We start from the raw sequence: 19,098 nt of genomic DNA, 5'->3' as shown, positions 1-19,098 counted from the left end.
TAAATTCCAGTAGTATACATACTACAGTTTGAAGACTTTTGTTCTAAACTAATGTGTTTTTTTAAAGATTTTATTTATTTATCTTTAGAGGGGAAGGGAAGGAGAGAGAGAGAAATATCAATGTCTGGTTGCTCCTCGTGTGTCCCATTCTGGGAACTGGCCTGCAACCCAGGTATGTGCCCTGACTGGGAATTGAACCTCGATCCTTTGGTTCACAGGCCCGTACTCAATACACTGAGCTACACCAACCAGGAACTAATGTGGTTTTTTGAAGGGATAGTCTTAAGAGGCAATAGGATGTGAAATATTACAAGGAAGATAAGTTGTTTTCAGCAGGAAATGTTTCCTAGATGGAAAACTAAGTGATATCTTTGAGTAATCAAATGAGGTCCATAACCTGAATTTCTTCGTCTTGTTGATGAGAAATTTTAATGCACTGGCACCTTAATTGAAGTTTCTCCCTCTATATACTTTTTATAGGAGGTAGTGGTAGTCTTATTATTAAATATACATAATACTTTAATTAGTATTTTAAATCAGGTATCATCACATTGTTTTAAGTCTTTGAGCAATTCTCCCCAGTATGGTTTTCTTAGGGACAATCATAATCTGTATCAGTGTGACCTAATTATTTGAGTATTTAATTTTTAAAATTTTATCATCACCTGAGGATATTTTTTCCATTGCTTTTGGAAAGAGTGTGGTGGATAGGAGAGAGCAAAACATCAAAACAAGAGAGAAACATTGATTGGTTGCCTCTTGTACACACCTGAAATAGGGACAGCAATCAGACCCATAACCTATGTATGTACCCTTCCTGGGAATCAAACCCACAAACTTTTAGTGACAGGACCTGGCTCCAACCAACTGAGCCACATTGGCCAGGGCTAGAGTGTCTAATTGAGAGTTTCTTTTTAGTACTTTTCAAAGAACAATTTACTATTTGAGAAACTTCACCTTATTTATACTCTACAATTGAATAGTAAAGAAATCTTGGCAGTTGTCACAAAGACTCAAATAGACAAAACTTTACAAAAATTATTTTCATTTATTCAAGCCTTTCAAATAAAATATTCATTTAATATGATACAGAAACAATAAAATACATAATTTATTCAGCTTTTCAAAGTCATTTAAATATACAGAACTGTAATTTTAAAAAGCTCAGTTATTTTTTCTTCCCTCTAGCACATTAGAAAAAAAAAGAAAACAGAAATCACGAGACACCACATCATGTAAGAAAACCAAGGTCTGTTGCACTCACGTATCTTGATCAGCAGGGAGGAAAAACCTGTTTGCCGCAGCTGCTGGTATCCAGGCCCTTGACTTTGGATGTGTGGGAATTATGACATGAATTCATAGTGTGTCTTTAGTGCACCTGTCTTGTCACTTATTTGATGAAGAAAGTATAGGAAGTATTTCGCAATAGACTGAAAGTCTTCCTTTTGCACTGTTGGAATCATGTTCTTTAACTTTCTCTAATAAGAAAATGTGCACCATCTTTCCCTTACTATCTTTAATAGAAGTCCCTAGTCCCTTGTAATATATTTGTCTAGTGATAGAAAAATATATGGGTATTATTAACTTGTAAATGTGAATATTGTATAAAAAGGTATAAATGTTACAACATTGCAAAGCAGCATCCTCACACCTCCTAAAAGCTAAGTTAAGAGTTAATATTCATGTTCCTGTAATGCCAAAGTACACCGGCAGATCTGAACTCACATTATCTAAATGCAAAAGGCCCTTTGGAGCCAAAACATTTGAAAGGGAGTCAATGAGGCAGTAAAAATGTCCAAAAAGAAAATGAAACGAAAACACTGTGAACTGAGTTATGTGCCTGCAACTTGATGCAGAATGAGGGAAATTAAATTAGACACTATAATTGAGAACCCAACAACATTCAGCCAGTTGTTTTCCTGTTGCCACAATACCCTGTTGCTATTGAACAAATCCACTTGCTTCCTCTTACTGCACCTATTTACAGCCTTCAAGGAACTCACTTGACAATGAATGCCCTTCCTACTTATGGGACCAAGGCATGTTCTCTTTTTTCTCAAATACTGTTTAATATTCATTTCCTCCATGCCTCTCTGACTTCATTCCTCTTATTGTTATTTACTTTTGCACATCTACTAGACTCTTGTCATGAATTTCAAATGTGTTTCTGTTATTTGTGCTTTCCTACGTATTAGCTGTTATCTCCCATTGAATTGAATTCACCCACTGGAGTAGTAGTGTTTCTTTCAATACTTCTACTGTCTTTGTGATTCTTGCCACTTCCTTGCTCCATGATACCTACTGTGGGGCTTCATAGGAAACAAATAGCTGTTATATTAGCCAATGTGAACCTGCCTTACAGCAGGCAAACCTTGCGAAGTTCCTCTCCAGGGCTTTAAGAACACTTTGCTAAATTCAAGCCATTTTTTTTTAAAAAGAAAAAAGCCTAGTGGGTATATAATATCAGTGATGAGTACAGTCATGATTCTAATTTGGTTACTAGATTCTATTTAGTAACTTTTATTTTTGCTTTTGGATTGTAATTTAGAGAAGTGACAATTTCTGTATTTTTGAATACAGGACATCAGATATTTACCCATGTTACACTACAAAATTATATAAATAGGTTGCAACATTTTCAAAATAATATGTCAATGAAAGACATCAATTTTAATATTTTAACAATTGTAAATACTGGAGGAAATTTTAATCACTATAATAATAATTCAGTGGATCTATTTTATAATACAAAAAATCAAGTGCTCATCTCTGAGCAATGAAATTCTGGATAAGTTCTGTTCGGGAATTTTGGCAGGTTTAGTCTGAGGTCTGAGGATATTTTTTCGCATATTTTTAAGACACAAAAATATTTATATACATATAAACATTTGTCACATTAAAGATTTGGACCACCATTTCTGGCACCAAAACCAATAAATATATGGATTCAATTGGAATTTAAGATTTCACTTCAATTTTTTCCTGCCAAATATTCCATCAAAACAAATAATTAAATATTGTTATAGCTGAAGCATGTTCCTTAGAATTCTTCTTTTTTGCCCACTTGTTGTCTAGCTTTCATGTGGTTGAAATCCTTCATTCACCTTACAGAGTGATGACCCGGAGACTGTTTCGTTGTTTTTGCTCTCTAGAAATTCCTCATTGTTTTTTCCACAACATTTCTTGTAGATCAAGTAAACTAGAAAAAGTACACAAGAGGTTAAGAAATTTTTATAATTATTAGCTATAAACTTTGAACAGTGATTATAAGCCAAGGTCCAAAAAGCAGTTTGCACATTCTGTAGGCTGGAGGCCTTAGTACTTAGAGAAAGTAATCACCATTCCTAGTTCCATGAACACTCACGGTTAGAGCAATGACTGCACTTCAGGAAGACCTAGCATACAACTAACTGTACAGAATACTTGCTCCCAAGACGTATGCAGGTGGTATTCATCAACAGCAACAGTAGCAAACATTTATTCCATACCTACCATCTCCCTGTTAATGTGCAGTCAATAATTATTTTACATGCTAAGGGGTGATATCTAGGACCTTGGTCTAATAGTCTATGTGGGAGAACTTGAGCTGGAATAACAGTCCATCTCTCCCAGCCTTCATTCATTCCTTCTCATTAGGAGGGGATGGGGTGGGGTGTGGTGGCTGATTAGTAATCATGATGCCTTCCTCTGGTACATGGAGCTGCTAGTTTCTGGTGGCAGCTATTTTCAGCATATTTTTGAGATCAGCTCACTGGACAGACTACCCTGAAAAGGGACACCTGTAGTTTATATGTGTATATGTGTGTTGTATGCACGTCTGTAAGGCAGTGGAAAGGGGGTGGTATTAACAAGCCCATTTGGTTGCAGTTTTGAGTTATATTTTCTAATTGTTTTGTTTGTAATAAAAGTGCTATTTTGCTTCTAAGTATCTGATTTTTTAGTATCTCTTAATTGGTTCCAAAGTTAATAGGGGAAGAGAATGTTTTATTTATTCTCAAATTTCAGTACTTCACCCTTAAAGTTGGTACAATGATATTTTCTACCTCACAGGGCAGTTGTGAACATTAAGTGGGATAAAATAGTGAAGTGGCTAGCATGGCCCTGTGAGAATAGTGAGTGCTCAGAAAATATTAACTATCATTATGATACACAGCTGAGAGAGACAATGTCTTTCTTCAAAGATCTTTTTTTAAAAAAATATTTTATTTATTTATTTTTTAGAGGGGAAGGGAAGGAGAGAAGGAGAGAAATATCAATGTATGGTTGCTTCTCATGAGTCCCCTGCTGGGAACTGGCCTGCAACCCAGACATGTGCCCTGACTGGGAATCGAACCTCGATCGTGTGGTTCGCAGGCCCGTTTCTTCAAAGATTTTAATATGCCAAGATCAATATCTCCTTGGGCTGGTCCCTGTACTTCTAGTAATATTTTAGACTTTAAGCCACTGAATTATTGAACCTATTTAACTGAGTTTGTGGTTAATTAAAAATCCCAACACTTTTATTATAAACACCTTTGAACTGAAATGCACTCAATTTAAATGTACACCACTGATTTTATTTAACCAAACTGTTTATTGCTTTCTTTCCTTCCTTTGTCTCTTTCTCCCTCCTTTCCTTTTCTTGTTCTAAAAAAATATTTAGATTTCTAATCTTTTTACCAAATGCACTTCCAAATATTATATATGCATAATAAAGATGACTTCCTTGTTTTCAAAGCCAATGTGTGGATTCAATTGGAATTAAAATCTTATTGTTAAAGTTGGGAAAGTATGAGACTTATACTATTGCCTGCCTCATCATTCCTACATTTATCCATTAGTTCTTTTTGAGTTAGTTATTCAACCAGCCGATCTACTTAATTGGCCTACCAACCAATCTACTTCCTCTGGCTTGTCTAGTAGACAAGCTAATTATTTGGAAAGTCTTAAGATGTACCAAAAGGGTATATCTATATCACAAAATAAAACAAAGTAATTAGGTCATGAACCCCTGTCTCCTGCATTGTTGATAGATCAGAGAAGGCTTCCAATGGTTTCAGTGAGTCCTAAACTAGAAAGGTAAACTATGCTTTGAGAATGACATTTAAGATAGTGGTGCAGAAAGTGATTAGCACCTGATTAGCACAGGCGAGTTGAATACCTATTAGAGTAAAAATGTAAAACCAAGCCCAAACATAACTGTATTTCCAGGCATTTTATAACTTAACATTCACATAATTTCTGTCCTTTGTCTTCACTATATAATCTGGGTTAGAATGCCGTGTAGCTTAAAACAGCAGTTTCTGTATTTTAAAAAAAGTAGAATATAAAAACAGAGGTTAAACATCATCAGTACTTGGAAAACAAAATGTAGACAAAAGTTTCAATAAGGTGAAGGCAAGCAGGTGACAGGGGCTAATGTATGAATACTATATGCTACATCAAAGTAAAATTAAAAATCAGGTTAGCTATCCCTAGTATTTAAAACAAAGAACACATCTGCTTCAACTGTTTCAATTATATAGGCATTTAAAAATATATATGTAGGTGGGCTGGGATGGGAGTAATAGACAGAAGACTGTACTTGAAAAAAAAATATATATATACACACACATACATACATACATATACATGCACCCATATAGCTATTTCCCAATATAACTTAGCCTGCTAAATATCTTTTATATCATTTTTTCTGATAAATATCCTACATTTATATCAACACAATCATATCAACACAATGTTTTGAAAAAAAATGACCTTCCAGATCAGGATTCCTGGAAGCAAGAAGGAAGGCACACAATAATATGGTGCTACCAGGTCAATGTGCCTCCTTAACTACTGAGGGAAAGAAAGTGAATGGAGAGAATCGATCTCCACTACTTTGCACTTAAAAATAATTTTACTAGAACCTTTGGTAAAATTATAATAATTTCATCAGCAGTTGGGAAGTCATGATAATATTATTGGTGACTTTTCCCACCCATTTTTTTCACTACCAGAAACAGGCAATTATTTAACTCATTGCCAGAAAAAGGTTGGTAATAAAAAGCCATATTAGTAAATCTAGGATTTCTCAAAATACATCATAATGAAATGTGATCAGTATTATTCCTTACTTCCTAAGAAGATTGCTCCGAAGGCAAGCTGGAAAATGCTGTAGATAAGTGGGAAGGTGAAGACCTGAGTAAGCTCCTCATAGGTGAAGGAGAGCTGGACTATGGTTGAGCACAGCTGAGTGTTCTGCATTCCTGTTTCCAAAGCAATTGTTCGGCACCTGAAGGAAATGTTAAGAAAAAAATGTTTTTATTATTTTTGTTTTGTTTTGTTTTGCTTTGCTTTATTATCGTATTACTTTAAAAGCAGATACAAGGTCTGTCTGGGAAAAGTCCAACCATTGTTAATATAATGAGAACAGTTTGTGTGACATTGATGTAACCTGGCTGCCAAGGAGAGTGGACTGGAATGTGCATGTGTGAACAATGATGACTAGTCAGTGGGGGCAGTAGATGCTGTTGAGTGAGCATGTGTACTGTGTAGCCATTGCATTAAAAAAGGACTAAGCAAGTAGAGCAATGAATCTGCATCAAATTTTGCATTAAGCTTGAATATTCCCCCATGGAAACTATTTGGATGATTCAGAAGGCCACAGCTATGAGCAACTGGTGATTGGTGGCACCAACACAATGATGCACCCGCTTGTGTATCAGGTCTTGTGCAGGTTTTTTTGTCAAAACATGAAATCACCCAGGTGATTCAGCCCAGGTTTGGTGCACTACAACTTCTGGCTTTTCTTAAAACTAAAATCACGTTTGAAAGGAAAGAGATTTCAGACTGCCAATTAGATTCAGGAAAATATAAAGAAGCAGCAGATAGCAATTAGGAGAATGATGTGAGGTCCCAAGGTGCCTACTTTGAAGGGGACTGAGGTGTCATTGTCCTACATACAGTGTTTCTTGTACCTTCAATAAATGTCTCTATTTTTCATATTACATGGCTGGATACTTTCTGGAAATACTTCATATAGTGAGAACAAGTACATATATGTGTGTGTATATAATATATGTAGGTATTCTTTTAATGTATATATGCAACATATAATTTTGTTTATATAGAATAAGTATATAACATATATAGTATTATAAAAATATTCTCTCTATATACTAATACACATATGTACATAGATCAATTCTTGCCCTAGTCATTTTTATGATTGTTATGATGGGTATTAAATTGATATACAACTCTATATAAGTTGAAAAGCAACATGCAAGCAAAAGTCATGGTTATTGTTTTCTCCTTTTTTACATTACAGAAAAAAATAAAACCCTGGAGACTGTAACATTTTTTGGCCAGGGAAAGAAGGAAAACCAGATAGCTTTGCTCCCTGAGCAGTAAAATACACCTATATCTATATATCTTCTATATCTATATGTATATATGTGTATATATATGCATAGAGAATATTTATTTATATTTAATATATCATATAACATCTAGTAATAAGTAATATATTTAATATAAATAAAAGTATATGTGAAACAAATATATTACATTAAAAGCAGGTATATATAAGTTAAAAATATATATGTAAAAGGAGCAGCTCATTTATCTTAGTGTTCCATGAATGTCAAAGGGGGTTCATTTCACTCTGTTCCATTAGAGGAAGCAGTCAAGATAGAGCATTTGTTGTTTAAAATTTTTATTTTTTGCCCTCAACCTAAGATACTTTTTACTGCTTTTAGAGAAGAGGAAGGGAGAAAGAAAAAGAGAAAGAAACATTAATGTGAGAGAGAAACATCAATCCATTGCTTCCTGCATATGCCCCAACTGAACATCAAACCCAGAGCCCACGTATGTGCCCCGACAAACCCTCAAACCTTCAGTTTATGGGGAAACACTCCTACCAACTGACTCACAACAGTTAGGGCTAGTGTATTTTTAATCATTAAATCTTGATAAAAAATTTTCAAGGCAGTTGTTCCAGCTCCTATTCTACAGAATAGAAAGTCAAAGAAAGAATAAGTGCCTGGTCCAAGGTCTCACAGTTGGTAAGTGGTCAGTTGGAGTGCAAACCCAGTTGACCAGACTCATGTCACACTCTTTCCACTGTTCAGGGCTCCTCATCTCTTTTCCAACCTCACCTATGTACTGGTGTTTTCCTCTGCCTATTGACTTAGAATGGGCTAGTCAGAGAGGAAATGTTTTCACTCAGTATCAAACCCACAAATGCTAAACCCCATTCTAATAGCACCTTTGGATAATGTGTTCATCCTGTTGCTGGCTGGAGGAACCCTCATGTATTTTATAAGGCCAAGCTCTGTGCTTTTGTTGATGTTACTTTGCTTGGAGAATAAGGACAAAGACAGTGGAAGAGCTCAACCTGCATTATATAGGGTATGGTCCAAAAGAATTTCAGCAAAAGAGACAGTATTTTTCTTTCTTGGAGACTCACATAATTTAGGGAAAAATGACATCTAGAAATAGGGTAAATGTTATTACAATTGGAAGACTTTGAATTTGTCATCAGTATTTATTTACAGTTGTTATGGGTTGAATTGTATCCTCCCAGATGTGATCTTACTTAGAAATAGGGTCATTGCAGGTATAATTAGTTAAGACAAGGTGAGTAGAGTACATCCTAATCCACTATAACTGGTGTCTTTATAAAAGGGAGAACTTTGGATTTAGAGACACACATTGAGGGAAGACAATGTGAAAAGAAATGGGAGAAGATAGCAATCTACAAGCCAAGGAGAAAGGCCTGGGACAGATTCTCCTTCACATCCCTCAGAAGCCAATGCTGCTACACACTGGTTTTGGACTTCTAGCCTCCAGAACTATAAGACAATAAATTTCTGTTGTGTAGGTGAACCCATTTGGGATACTATGTTACAGCAGCACTCGCAAAGTAATATGATAGCTATTACAGAAAAAAATTCCCAGTCAGCTTTATCAAAATACCATACCTGTGCCAGGGCTGACCAGCTATCCTAGCCAGAAGAAAACCTAGAGAGTAACCAGCCGCAGGAAATATTGTTCCTATAATCCACAATTTGGGAACTATGATCCAGGCAGATTTGTATAGTATTCCTCCAACCACAGCTATGAGCACGATAAGGATTGCACCTGTGATGGACCCAATCTGGAAGAAAGACACAAACAAACCCAACAACCGTGATAATGAAGTTTCCTCTCAGTATATTCCTCATCTGATGGCCACAGTCAGCCCACCAGAAACACATGCTTGTCTAATGTTCTAATTTTTAGGAAAATAACAGGACATATAACCTCCATGTTAAAGTAGCCTAAAGAAGATATTCTGGCTTGCAAATTTTTCCTGTCGGAGAGGAAGAAAACCCACTCAATAAAACCCAGAAGACCTGGCTCCCAGATTCCACATCTGCTCTCCCTGTTTTGATAAATCTTGAAACCTCTCTGAATCTTCTTGATCTATAATTGAGCATAAAATCTTGTCCTGGCCACCTTTTATGATTGTTACAATAATGAGAAGATGGATATAAAACTCTATAAAGACCATAAAAAAGCCACTGCTGTTATTGGTTTCTCCTTTTACATTAAAAAAATTAGATTTTAGAACTATTTTTTTGTCCAAAGAATGCCAACTAAGTCATTCCCCCATAATCAGTGGAATATGAGTATGTGTCTATCTATGTTTATATATCTGTGTCATTGGTGTTTATAGCAACTTTACCATATCCGTATCATCTAGCTAGAGTATAGTTAGTGAAGTGAAATGAATGGTTACAGATTATTATATGTATCACCTACTAATTACCTGGTACTGAACTAACCATAAAGATATAGGAATAAGAAAGATATGATCTATTTTTAAGACCATTGTGTATATATATTTTATAATACAAATCCACAAAGGAGAGATAAATGTTGTGGGAGAACAGAGTAGAGTAAAACCAAGATGTGATGTGTAAGTTGGGCATCTCAAAGGGTACATAGAAATTTTTCCTGAGTTTGAGTGGGGAAGGGCATCCTGGGAGAGTGGCCTGCATGTGTAATAACTTCAAGTAACACCCCCTCCAGAATTAGATTTATGCTATGATAAGAAAACCAATGTAGTAGCTGGAAAGACCTATTGAACTCAAACTGTGGTGCATTCGACTGTGCAGCCTATGGCATGGGCCACTTACCTTAAGTATTATCTTGGCCTTCTGGGGCCATTTGTGATTAACAAACATTCCAATGGAAACAGGAACAACAAGAGCAACCAAAGATGTACCTAAAATTGACAGAAGAGTAATTTGATCAATAGGACACAGCACAAGTAAAGAAGAAAGTGAAGGAGTAAACAGCCTGAAGAAAGGTTTAGGTAATGTATCAGTCCTTCTTGGATATACAAAAGAGAATAAAAACAAACTTTCCTTTTTTATCTACATCAGTAAATAATTTAATATTATTGGAAAGAATCAATAATATCAATATAAATCCTTTCCCTAAATCCTAGGTTAATTTTTTTAGAGTTTCTTATACTGCCAATCACTATATTGTAGTTTCAGTGTGTCAGAATCTTGACTTAGTTTGTGTTTGGATCTTTATATTCTGGGCATATAAAGATCCAAACACAAACTAAATGTATGTGTGTATGTTTTCTTGGAGAGACATAAATGATATTTTATATCTGTCTGTTACTTCATGGTATAGATATAAAAGAAAAAGTTTGAACTTCAAACTTTTCTCCAGACTTTTGGTGGGCTAATGACTTCTAGTTAAGACTGACTCAAATCTAAAGCAGAGAGGTGACAGAATAGGTTCAAAAGCATGCTTTAAATTTTCTGCAAGGTAATATATTTGGTAATATCTCAAGTAATTATAATTCTTTGCAGGAATGTGCTCACCCAGCCAGATAAAGTGTCATGCTTCAATTTTACCTTATTAAATTTACTGCTGTTCTCGTGAAATATGGTTTGTTTCTCCACATTTAACACTTATTTATCCAATAGCTGCTCATGGGCTGTTTTTTTTAAACATCCTTTTAAATCAGTAAGAGAAAGTGAAATTGAATAATGAAATTCTGAAAGCACATGTTACTTAGTATTAGAACACATCGAACCAGGACTGGAAAAGAGATTCTAGAATACAAGTATACAATTTTGAATTTAAAATAAATATGCTAGTGATAAAAACCGCATATTTTTGTAGCCTTCTGGTGGCTAAGGGTACCAAGAGCAAGACAAAAAAAAAAAAGATGGTGAAGAGTCATCAGGAGAAAATGAGGGAACAATGGATATGTAGAACGTCATTTATAGATATCCTGACTGGCAAGAGCCCTCAGAAAAATCTCCATTGAGTAACCTTACATCTTGATACTTTGGGAGGAATCTTCCTCTGGGTCTCCAGACTTTTCCCTAAATTGTGTGAAGTGATTTTACTGTGGTAGCTTAAATCTAGGTGCAAATACTGTGCATAGAATATGTGTGGTTAGGTTTTGGTAATATATTTTTTAATGTGTTAGATCTGTGAAAAGGCAGCCCACTCCCATGTTTGGCTGCTCTTGCTAAGAGGCTTTCTCTCTTTGGGACAGCCCGGGACTACTGAATAAATAGGCAAGCAGGACCATCTGCTGAAATCCATGGCAGATTTCCTCTCCTCACCATATTAAGCCAGATAAAATTTTTCCAGGACTTCAAGTTGACTGGGAAAGACACTCTTTACCCTTCACACTTAGAGTGTGTGGTTCCTGCCTAGAGAGGTGAGTTGTTCTAACTCTACTTCCCAGTGCACTAGAGATCCTGTTTTTTTCTTGTCTCAGGCTCTGTTTGTTTTTCTTATTCTTCATATGCCTGTGTTTTCTGCCAAATGCTTATCTATTCATATGTTTATAGTTATACTATTTGAATCATAACTTGGTCTGTAATCAAGTTTACACAGCAGATACTAAGGAAGAAAGAAAGGTAGAAGAAAAGAGGATGAAAGAGAATGGTGAATAGAATCATGTGGTGGAACTTGTAGCCAGATAATCTTGGAGCTGAACCTTATTCAGAAACTGCGAGAATTATGCAGCTCAACTAAGCCCTCTGAGCCTCGGTTTCCCTGATTGTGAATTTGGTAAAATTATGTTTCTCTTACAGTGTTGTTGTGAGAATTAAGTGGAGAAATAGATATACGGTTTGTGGTGCTGGATACTCTCAAATGTAGGGTAAAGAGTAGTAGAACAGCCCTGGATGGTGCAGCTCAGTGGATTGAATGCGGGCTGTGAAGCAAAGGGTTGCTACTTTGATTCCCAGTCAGGGAGTATGCCTGGGTTGCAGGCCAGGTCCCCAGTGGGGCCATGTGAGAGGCGACCACACACATTGAGATTTCTCTCCCTCTCTATCTCCATCCTTCCCCTTTCTCTAAAAATAAATAAATAAAATCTTTTTAAAAAGAGTAGTAGAACAACTTGCTGCAGTGGGCTTTCAGAGGGACCAGCTGCAAAGCTGCCTCCTCCTCCACCCAGATGTCATCATCTGAAAGGGCTCATTTGTGTTTATTGACTCCTCAGAGCATGATGAACACTTGTGTAGAACCTATGCCAAACAGTCCTGCCCACAGAGCAGAGTAGAGAGCAGACCAGGGACCTATTTCCAGCTCCCTGGTCATTTTGGACAAATTAAATTTACCTTGAACCTCAATTTTCTCATCTAAAAAGTAGTGATGACTTCTTTTGAAGAAATTAAGTTGTTTGTTTTATACATTAAAAGATTAAGAAACCAATAGCAAGAAGGTTAGGTTGGAAAAAGGCTTAGGCAGAATGGAGAGTAAGTTGAGTTAATATTTTGTTTTTCAAAGTCTCACTTAAATGTTTTTTTTAATCTTTTCATTCTCTTTTATTTACTTTCTTTTTTTGCCTTTTACTTCTTTGATTACCTTTTCTTCCATTCCTAATTACTCTTTCTCACTTTCTCTCCCTTTCAAAATGTATTCACTTTAAAAGATATGATGTAAGTAATTCACATTATGGTTATAATTACTCATATTATAAGTGAATAAGGCATTGTAATGCCTTATATTATAAGGGGTTTTCCAGGAGGAAATGCATACCAAGAGAATATTTTAAGTCTTAATTTTTTTTTTCTTAAGCAATGAGTAATACAGAATTAAAGCTCTTCATTCCACAGACAGGTTCTTTGAGAGGCCTACAATGTATAACATTCAAGCAAACTACATTTCTTAACTTTAAGGAAAGTGTCATCCAAGGGAACAGGGAGATTACTCAGCAGCATGAACATAGGTAAGTGGTTATGCAGGGTCATCGGAAAGCCTGTTTGCAGTAGGAGATTATGTCTGATATGAAGGAGTTCCCAAAGGTCAGTAGAAGGGCCTTGACCAGGAAATCCCATACTGAACATGGTGTGTCAAGGAGGACCACTTAAAAACTTCCAATTAATTAATTAATTAATTAATTAAATTTGGGGGGGTCTGCTGGGGTGGGGAGAGAGAAGGGATTATTTGAAAATATTGCAGTATAGTTGTCCACAATTAGTATTTCCAAACTTCATTCTAAATCAGTTGTTTAGACCCTGAATAATGTTTTATCCCAGAAAACAATCTTCCTTAGAAATGGAAGGGATTTTTAGGTGCCATCCATTCCAGTTTCCCATGTCAATATAAATGCCTTTTACAAACATTCTGCTGAGTCATTATTTAGCCTTTGCTTACATGCTCCCTTCAATGGGACACCTACATACCTCTTTGAGGCAGCTCATCAGGGTGACATTTGTCTCCAAGGACAGATGAAAACAGACTACTTATCATGTAATGTACCTAGTAACTAGTACTGATGTGCTGTTTTCCCTACATCTCATCCTTGATATGATAGTTCTATGGGAAATGTGTGGTTCTGATAGACCAGGAACCATCTCGTTCTTGACACCGTGTTACACTAACAACTTAGTCTTCCACCATCACTTATTGTCTCAGAAATAGAAAAGAGCTCCATTGGGGTGGGGATGAATATCTGGGAGTTGAAATGAGTGGAGGCAGAGTTATAACTAGCAAATTTTATTTCCTGGGCATCAGTGCCAGAGTGTGCCAGTAAATTAACTTTTGAATCAAGATGTGGCTCACAGTTAAATGTTATAAACAGTATGTTTTATACAATACTTTTCTACTACTACACTTGTGATTGTCTACTGGGTGCCCTATATTTAAACCATTGGTGAAATGTTTTTTTTTTTTTATTTCTTCAGTCTAAGTGTCTGGGAGCAAATTCTTGTTCTTATGAACTAATTACACCATGGGTTAATGGAAATATAGCAACTTGTCTTCCTAAGGTCCAGACAGTTGTGCCAGGGGACCCTTTAAGTCAGCCCATCTCTTTGATGATTTCAATGGAGGAAAAACAGGCTCTCTCATGGTCTCAAATTGGAATCTAGATTCTGCCAACTCAAATTCAAATGCAGGATTCACTTGTAATGAAATCCTAATTGGGCACAAACTGCTGCTGGTGCAAGAGATAAATACTAGCTGGGTCTAAGCTTGGCCTGAGAATGTAGCCAGGGATAGTCAGAGAGTAAAATAATAGTATTCAGAAATCTTGCAGAGGAATGACTTACCTATGTTATTATAAGGAATTATGATCATCCCAGAGTCGACCCACATTTTGGTATAGATTAAGAGGCACAGTGGCATCATTCCCAGGGCCATTAGTGTGGAGCATACAGTCATGCCGATGCTGAAAAGAAACAGGCAGGTTGGTATGTCCACCTGAGTTTTCTAGGGGAGAGGTTGTTTCATTTTCCAATTCATGATTAGAAAGTCCTACAAAAAACTGTCTCAACCAGCAGCACCATCTAGTTTGATGGACAGAAATATACATGCACCCCAATTTGTGCAGGGTTCAGCCTTGGGCGAAATGGTGAGATCCGTATTTGGTATCTTCCTACTTTGTCTTATGTCATCCCTCCCTCCCTGTTGGTTCTCAAAAATTAGAGAATATGTTTAATGGCCATTTAAACTCATTATTAAACAAGATCCAACATGCTTGGACATGCCTCCCTTTGAACCTTCAATGAGAGAACAGTAAACAGATTTGTACACAAGAGACATCAGGGGCTTCACCATGTCTGTCTGTGTTGGAATAAGATGGGCCTTCCTGGTCCTTAGAGGAGAATTCATGTCCAAGAGAAGAAGCTTCAGTGTATTTCCTTAAAGAAACAAATTATTGCCCAAAATGCTCATATCTTGAGAAATGAACAGAGGCTAACCGCCCCCCCCCCAAAAAAAAACATACAAGCAGGCAAGGTAGGCCTGGATTCTATTTCTGCTAATAAATTATCAAGTATATAGTCAGAAGAACCAGGATCTGGTACATTTCTGACAAGAGCATCTATGTTTTAGTGGTGGACCTGGTTAAGTGAGTGGATTTTGACTTTTGACATGGAAATATTAATATGGAATGGTGTTATTTTCCATACTGTGACAGTAGATAGAAGAGAAGTTTTGGGGTAATGAGTCTACCTGATCCCATTAAAGTACCCTGAATACAAGGGAACATTCTTTGCTCAACGACCAGAGCCTTGAAATAGTTAGGCCAGACATTAAGGTACTGCCTGGGTTGGAAGCAGGCATGGCCACTTAGTATATGACTTTGGGTATTGTACTTTAATTTACTTCTCTTTGCCCATTTTCTCATCTGTAATAATCACTGCCACCTCATAGATTATGAGTACTGACTGAGCTAGTGAGTCCAGTACTGAGAATAATGCAAGGTGCTCATTAAAAGCTAGTTGATGTTGTCATATATCTGGCCATAGTGTGTGCTAAATTGCAGCGTAATTCCAAATCAGGAAATTAGAAAATTTTTTCTGAAAATCTTGTTCTTCAATAGCTATAGCATTGAAACTAGCAGGTAATTTTGTAAAGGTATTATATGTAAACTTGCAGGAAGATGCAAGTTACGTGCACCACCTGCTTCCCCAAGAAATAACAACAAAACAACTACCTTACACAATGCTAAGAAAAGCAGCTGCACGTAAAAAATTTCATTTCAATGTATCCAACTTAGCAAAGTTTTGGCAAAATAAGGGACATGAACAGTGTTTATCAGGGGGCTTAACTTTCCTAATTATCATTTTTTTAATTAAAAAAAAGGAATGACCTCACTTAAAATGTGTTTTAAACAATTTAGGAAAAAATACTTGTCTTAGTAGAGTTAAAGCAGTGTAACAACAATCAATGCTAGAGTATATGTAAACCACTTCTAAAAAGTTCAGTTGATTATGGTGACAGGCTAACTTAACTTATATATAAAGTAAGATGTTAAGGCAGTGTTCTACAGCACAGCAAAGTAATTTCTTACGAATTATACTTTGTTCTACTTAAAATTACAATACTGGAGTTTGCTAAAGATTTTCCCTTCCTTACCTTTCTCAACTTTCTATGCCATTCTCTTTTTTAATCTTTTACTTTTTAAAATAAATGAGAATAGATTTAAAGTTATCCCATAATTAAATCACTTTTATTCCACAGCATCCTATAGGTTTTCTTGAGTGGAGTGGACAAGAAAGTGGTGGTATAGGAGAAAGGCAGTATTCATTACCTGGATCATAGTGAAGAGAAGTCTGAGAATTTTTTGCTTTAAACTATAAGAAAAAATTTAGAAGGAATTCTGTTTTTCTCCTTTGTTTTTATTTGAAGTTTCCTTATGAAAACTTCAATTCTCAGTTATTGCTAAGACAATTTATGAAGTGGTATTATGGTTTTGAGTTTGGCAGGAGAAATTTCTTAAAGGCCACAGGAAGGATAAGACAGGAACTGGGGAAGGAATGGTTTAGTTTTTGTGGACATCTTGACAGTGAGGGGCTGCTAAGAGGCAAGAGGAGAGGTGACTGGAAGTCAATGCTGTTTGAAGTAATAAGAGAACACCATCAAACCACTCAAAATTAGGTGAAAATTCACAGATAAATAATTTTAAGAAGCAATGTTGGGGAACTCATTAGTAAAAGAAAAAATCATTTTATCTGAAAGAAATTTGAAGTCCTACAAAGAGCATAGTTGCCAGTAATAGAAATACCACCATGAAATTATATTAAAATGAGAGAAAATGTAAAGGGGGAAAAAAGCTCTTGTCTTTAAGTCTTGGCTTTAGGTCTATTTATTACCAGAAATAATTACTTTACCTTTTTGAAATAAAAGCAATGAATGAGAATTCAGTGAATGTTGAGGAATTTGCTGAAGTCAGTGATAAGAAATGCAAAAGATTTTAATAATATTAAAAGTGAAACACCAAGTTTAAATATTAAAAGAAGCATGTATGGGTAATGCTAGAAAGTGTAAATGTGGTAGAAAAATACTGCTGAAGAAAGGATGAGAGTCTGGGCAGAGACAAGTAGATAGGTTTGGATTCAAGTTCTGACTCTGATGAGACTGAATCTGTGACCTCGGTCAAGGTTATGAATCTTACTTTTATCATCTATGACATGCCTTAGATAATAGTACTGACCTCAGCAGATTATTGTGGGGATTAAATACACCAATACATTTAGAGTACTTGCAGTGTATGTGCCCAATAAGCATTAGCTACTAAAATTAAAATAGATGCTACATGAGAGAAACAAAACTTGGTTACTTTGAGAAAAAAAATCAAAGTGTTGGGTTAGTTCTTAAGAGGAGCTGACATTTAAATTTGTGATAAACTGAGGGGTCAGGGATCTTGAACAACTATAATAACAGGAAGATGAACAATGTAACAATAGATGTGGTAAGAACATCTAGAAACTATTGACCATAGAAAATATAAAAGGAGAGGACCCAAATAAACACAATCAGAAATGAAAAAGGAGAGATTACAACTGATACCACAGAAATAGAAGGGATTTTAAGAAATTAGGACTTCTGCCAAGATGGAGTCATAGGTGGAAACACTGTGCCTTCTCCCACAGCCAAGTTTGAATACAACAAAGGTTTGGAGAACAAGGACACACCCAAAGACCAGAAAACTGAATTATATGGAAGTCCGACAACTACAAACCATTCAACGGGGACGGTAAGAGAGGCAGAGCCAGCAGCGGAGCTGGGTTGGGCAGGACAGATCCCCCGACCTAGACGAGCAGGCAGCTCGAAACCAGTTGGGGTGTGGGGCAGACTGACCGCGGTCTCCCACATTCGTGCACAGTGAGACGGACCACGCAGGCCCCAGGGGGCGAACCCAGTGGTGGAGGGCTGACGGCGGTGGCACACTCGCGTGCAGTGAAACGAAACGCGTGGGCCTGGTGACGGTGGTGGCTGCGGCGCCGGTGGGGGCCGCAGTGGCAGGTGGCAGAGGGAAGCCATTGTCCCTCTTTGACCCTGCCCCCACATACAACGTCACAACCCAGCGACTTAGTTGCCCTGCTCTAGTGAACACTTTAGGGCTCCGATCCTGCTACGGAACAGGCACGAACAGCCCAAAAGATGGTGCAAGAAGAACTCAAAGTCCCAGAGCCAATAACTAAGCGACTGAGAAATTGCCAGCCTCTCAGAAGCACAATTCAAGACACTATTTATCAGGGTGCTCACAGAACTGGTGGATTATAGTCACAAATTAGAGGAACATATGAAGGCTAAACTAATTGAAATGAAGGGAGATGCACAGGAAACCAATAGCGATGGAAAGGAAACTGGGACTCAAATCAATGGAATGGACCAGAAGGAAGAATGAAACATCCGACCAGAAAGGAATGAAGAAATGAGAATTCAAAAAAATGAGGAGAGGCTTAGGAACCTCCAGGACATCTTTAAACGTTCCAACATCCGGATTATAGGAGTACCAGAAGGGGGAAAGAAACAGCCATGAGTGGAAAACGTATTTGAACAAATAATAAAGGAGAACTTCCCCAGTCTGGCAAAGGAAATAGACTTCCAGGAAATTCAGGAAGCTCAGAGAGTCCCAAAGAAGTTGGACCCAAGAAGGAACACACCAAGGCACATCATAATTACATTAGCCAAGACCAAAATGAAGGAGAGGATCCTAGAAGCATCAAGGGATAAGGGGACAGTCACCTACAAAGGAGTACCCATCAGACTGTCAGCGGATTTCTCAAAAGAGACCTTACAGGCAAGAAGGGGCTGGAAAGAAGTATTCCAAGTCATGAAATCCAAAGACCTACAGCCAAGATTGCT

The 19,098-nt window shown here is 36.8% G+C and overlaps 1 protein-coding gene across 1 annotated transcript in view; it reads right to left on the bottom strand.

Annotated features, from left to right (window-relative positions):
- Positions 1–1,148: 1,148 nt before the first annotated feature.
- SLC10A2 (solute carrier family 10 member 2) overlaps positions 1,149–19,098 on the bottom strand; it is a 25,861-nt gene continuing 7,911 nt past the window's right edge. Inside the window, exons 2-6 of the mRNA XM_037041483.1 lie at positions 14,553–14,671; positions 10,149–10,237; positions 8,949–9,124; positions 6,099–6,256; positions 1,149–3,199 (exon numbers count right to left, since the gene is read on the bottom strand). Of these exons, the coding sequence (XP_036897378.1) occupies positions 3,072–3,199; positions 6,099–6,256; positions 8,949–9,124; positions 10,149–10,237; positions 14,553–14,671 (670 nt within the window). The 3' untranslated portion in view covers positions 1,149–3,071. The remainder of the gene's footprint in view (positions 3,200–6,098; positions 6,257–8,948; positions 9,125–10,148; positions 10,238–14,552; positions 14,672–19,098) is intronic.

Source organism: Sturnira hondurensis, unplaced genomic scaffold (assembly GCF_014824575.4).
Source record: "Sturnira hondurensis isolate 20B ecotype Veracruz unplaced genomic scaffold, ASM1482457v3 Scaffold0000465, whole genome shotgun sequence".
Classification (NCBI taxonomy): domain Eukaryota; kingdom Metazoa; phylum Chordata; class Mammalia; order Chiroptera; family Phyllostomidae; genus Sturnira; species Sturnira hondurensis.
The sequence above is the reverse complement of the archived record's forward strand: the minus strand, read 5'-3'. Positions and strand labels throughout refer to the sequence as shown.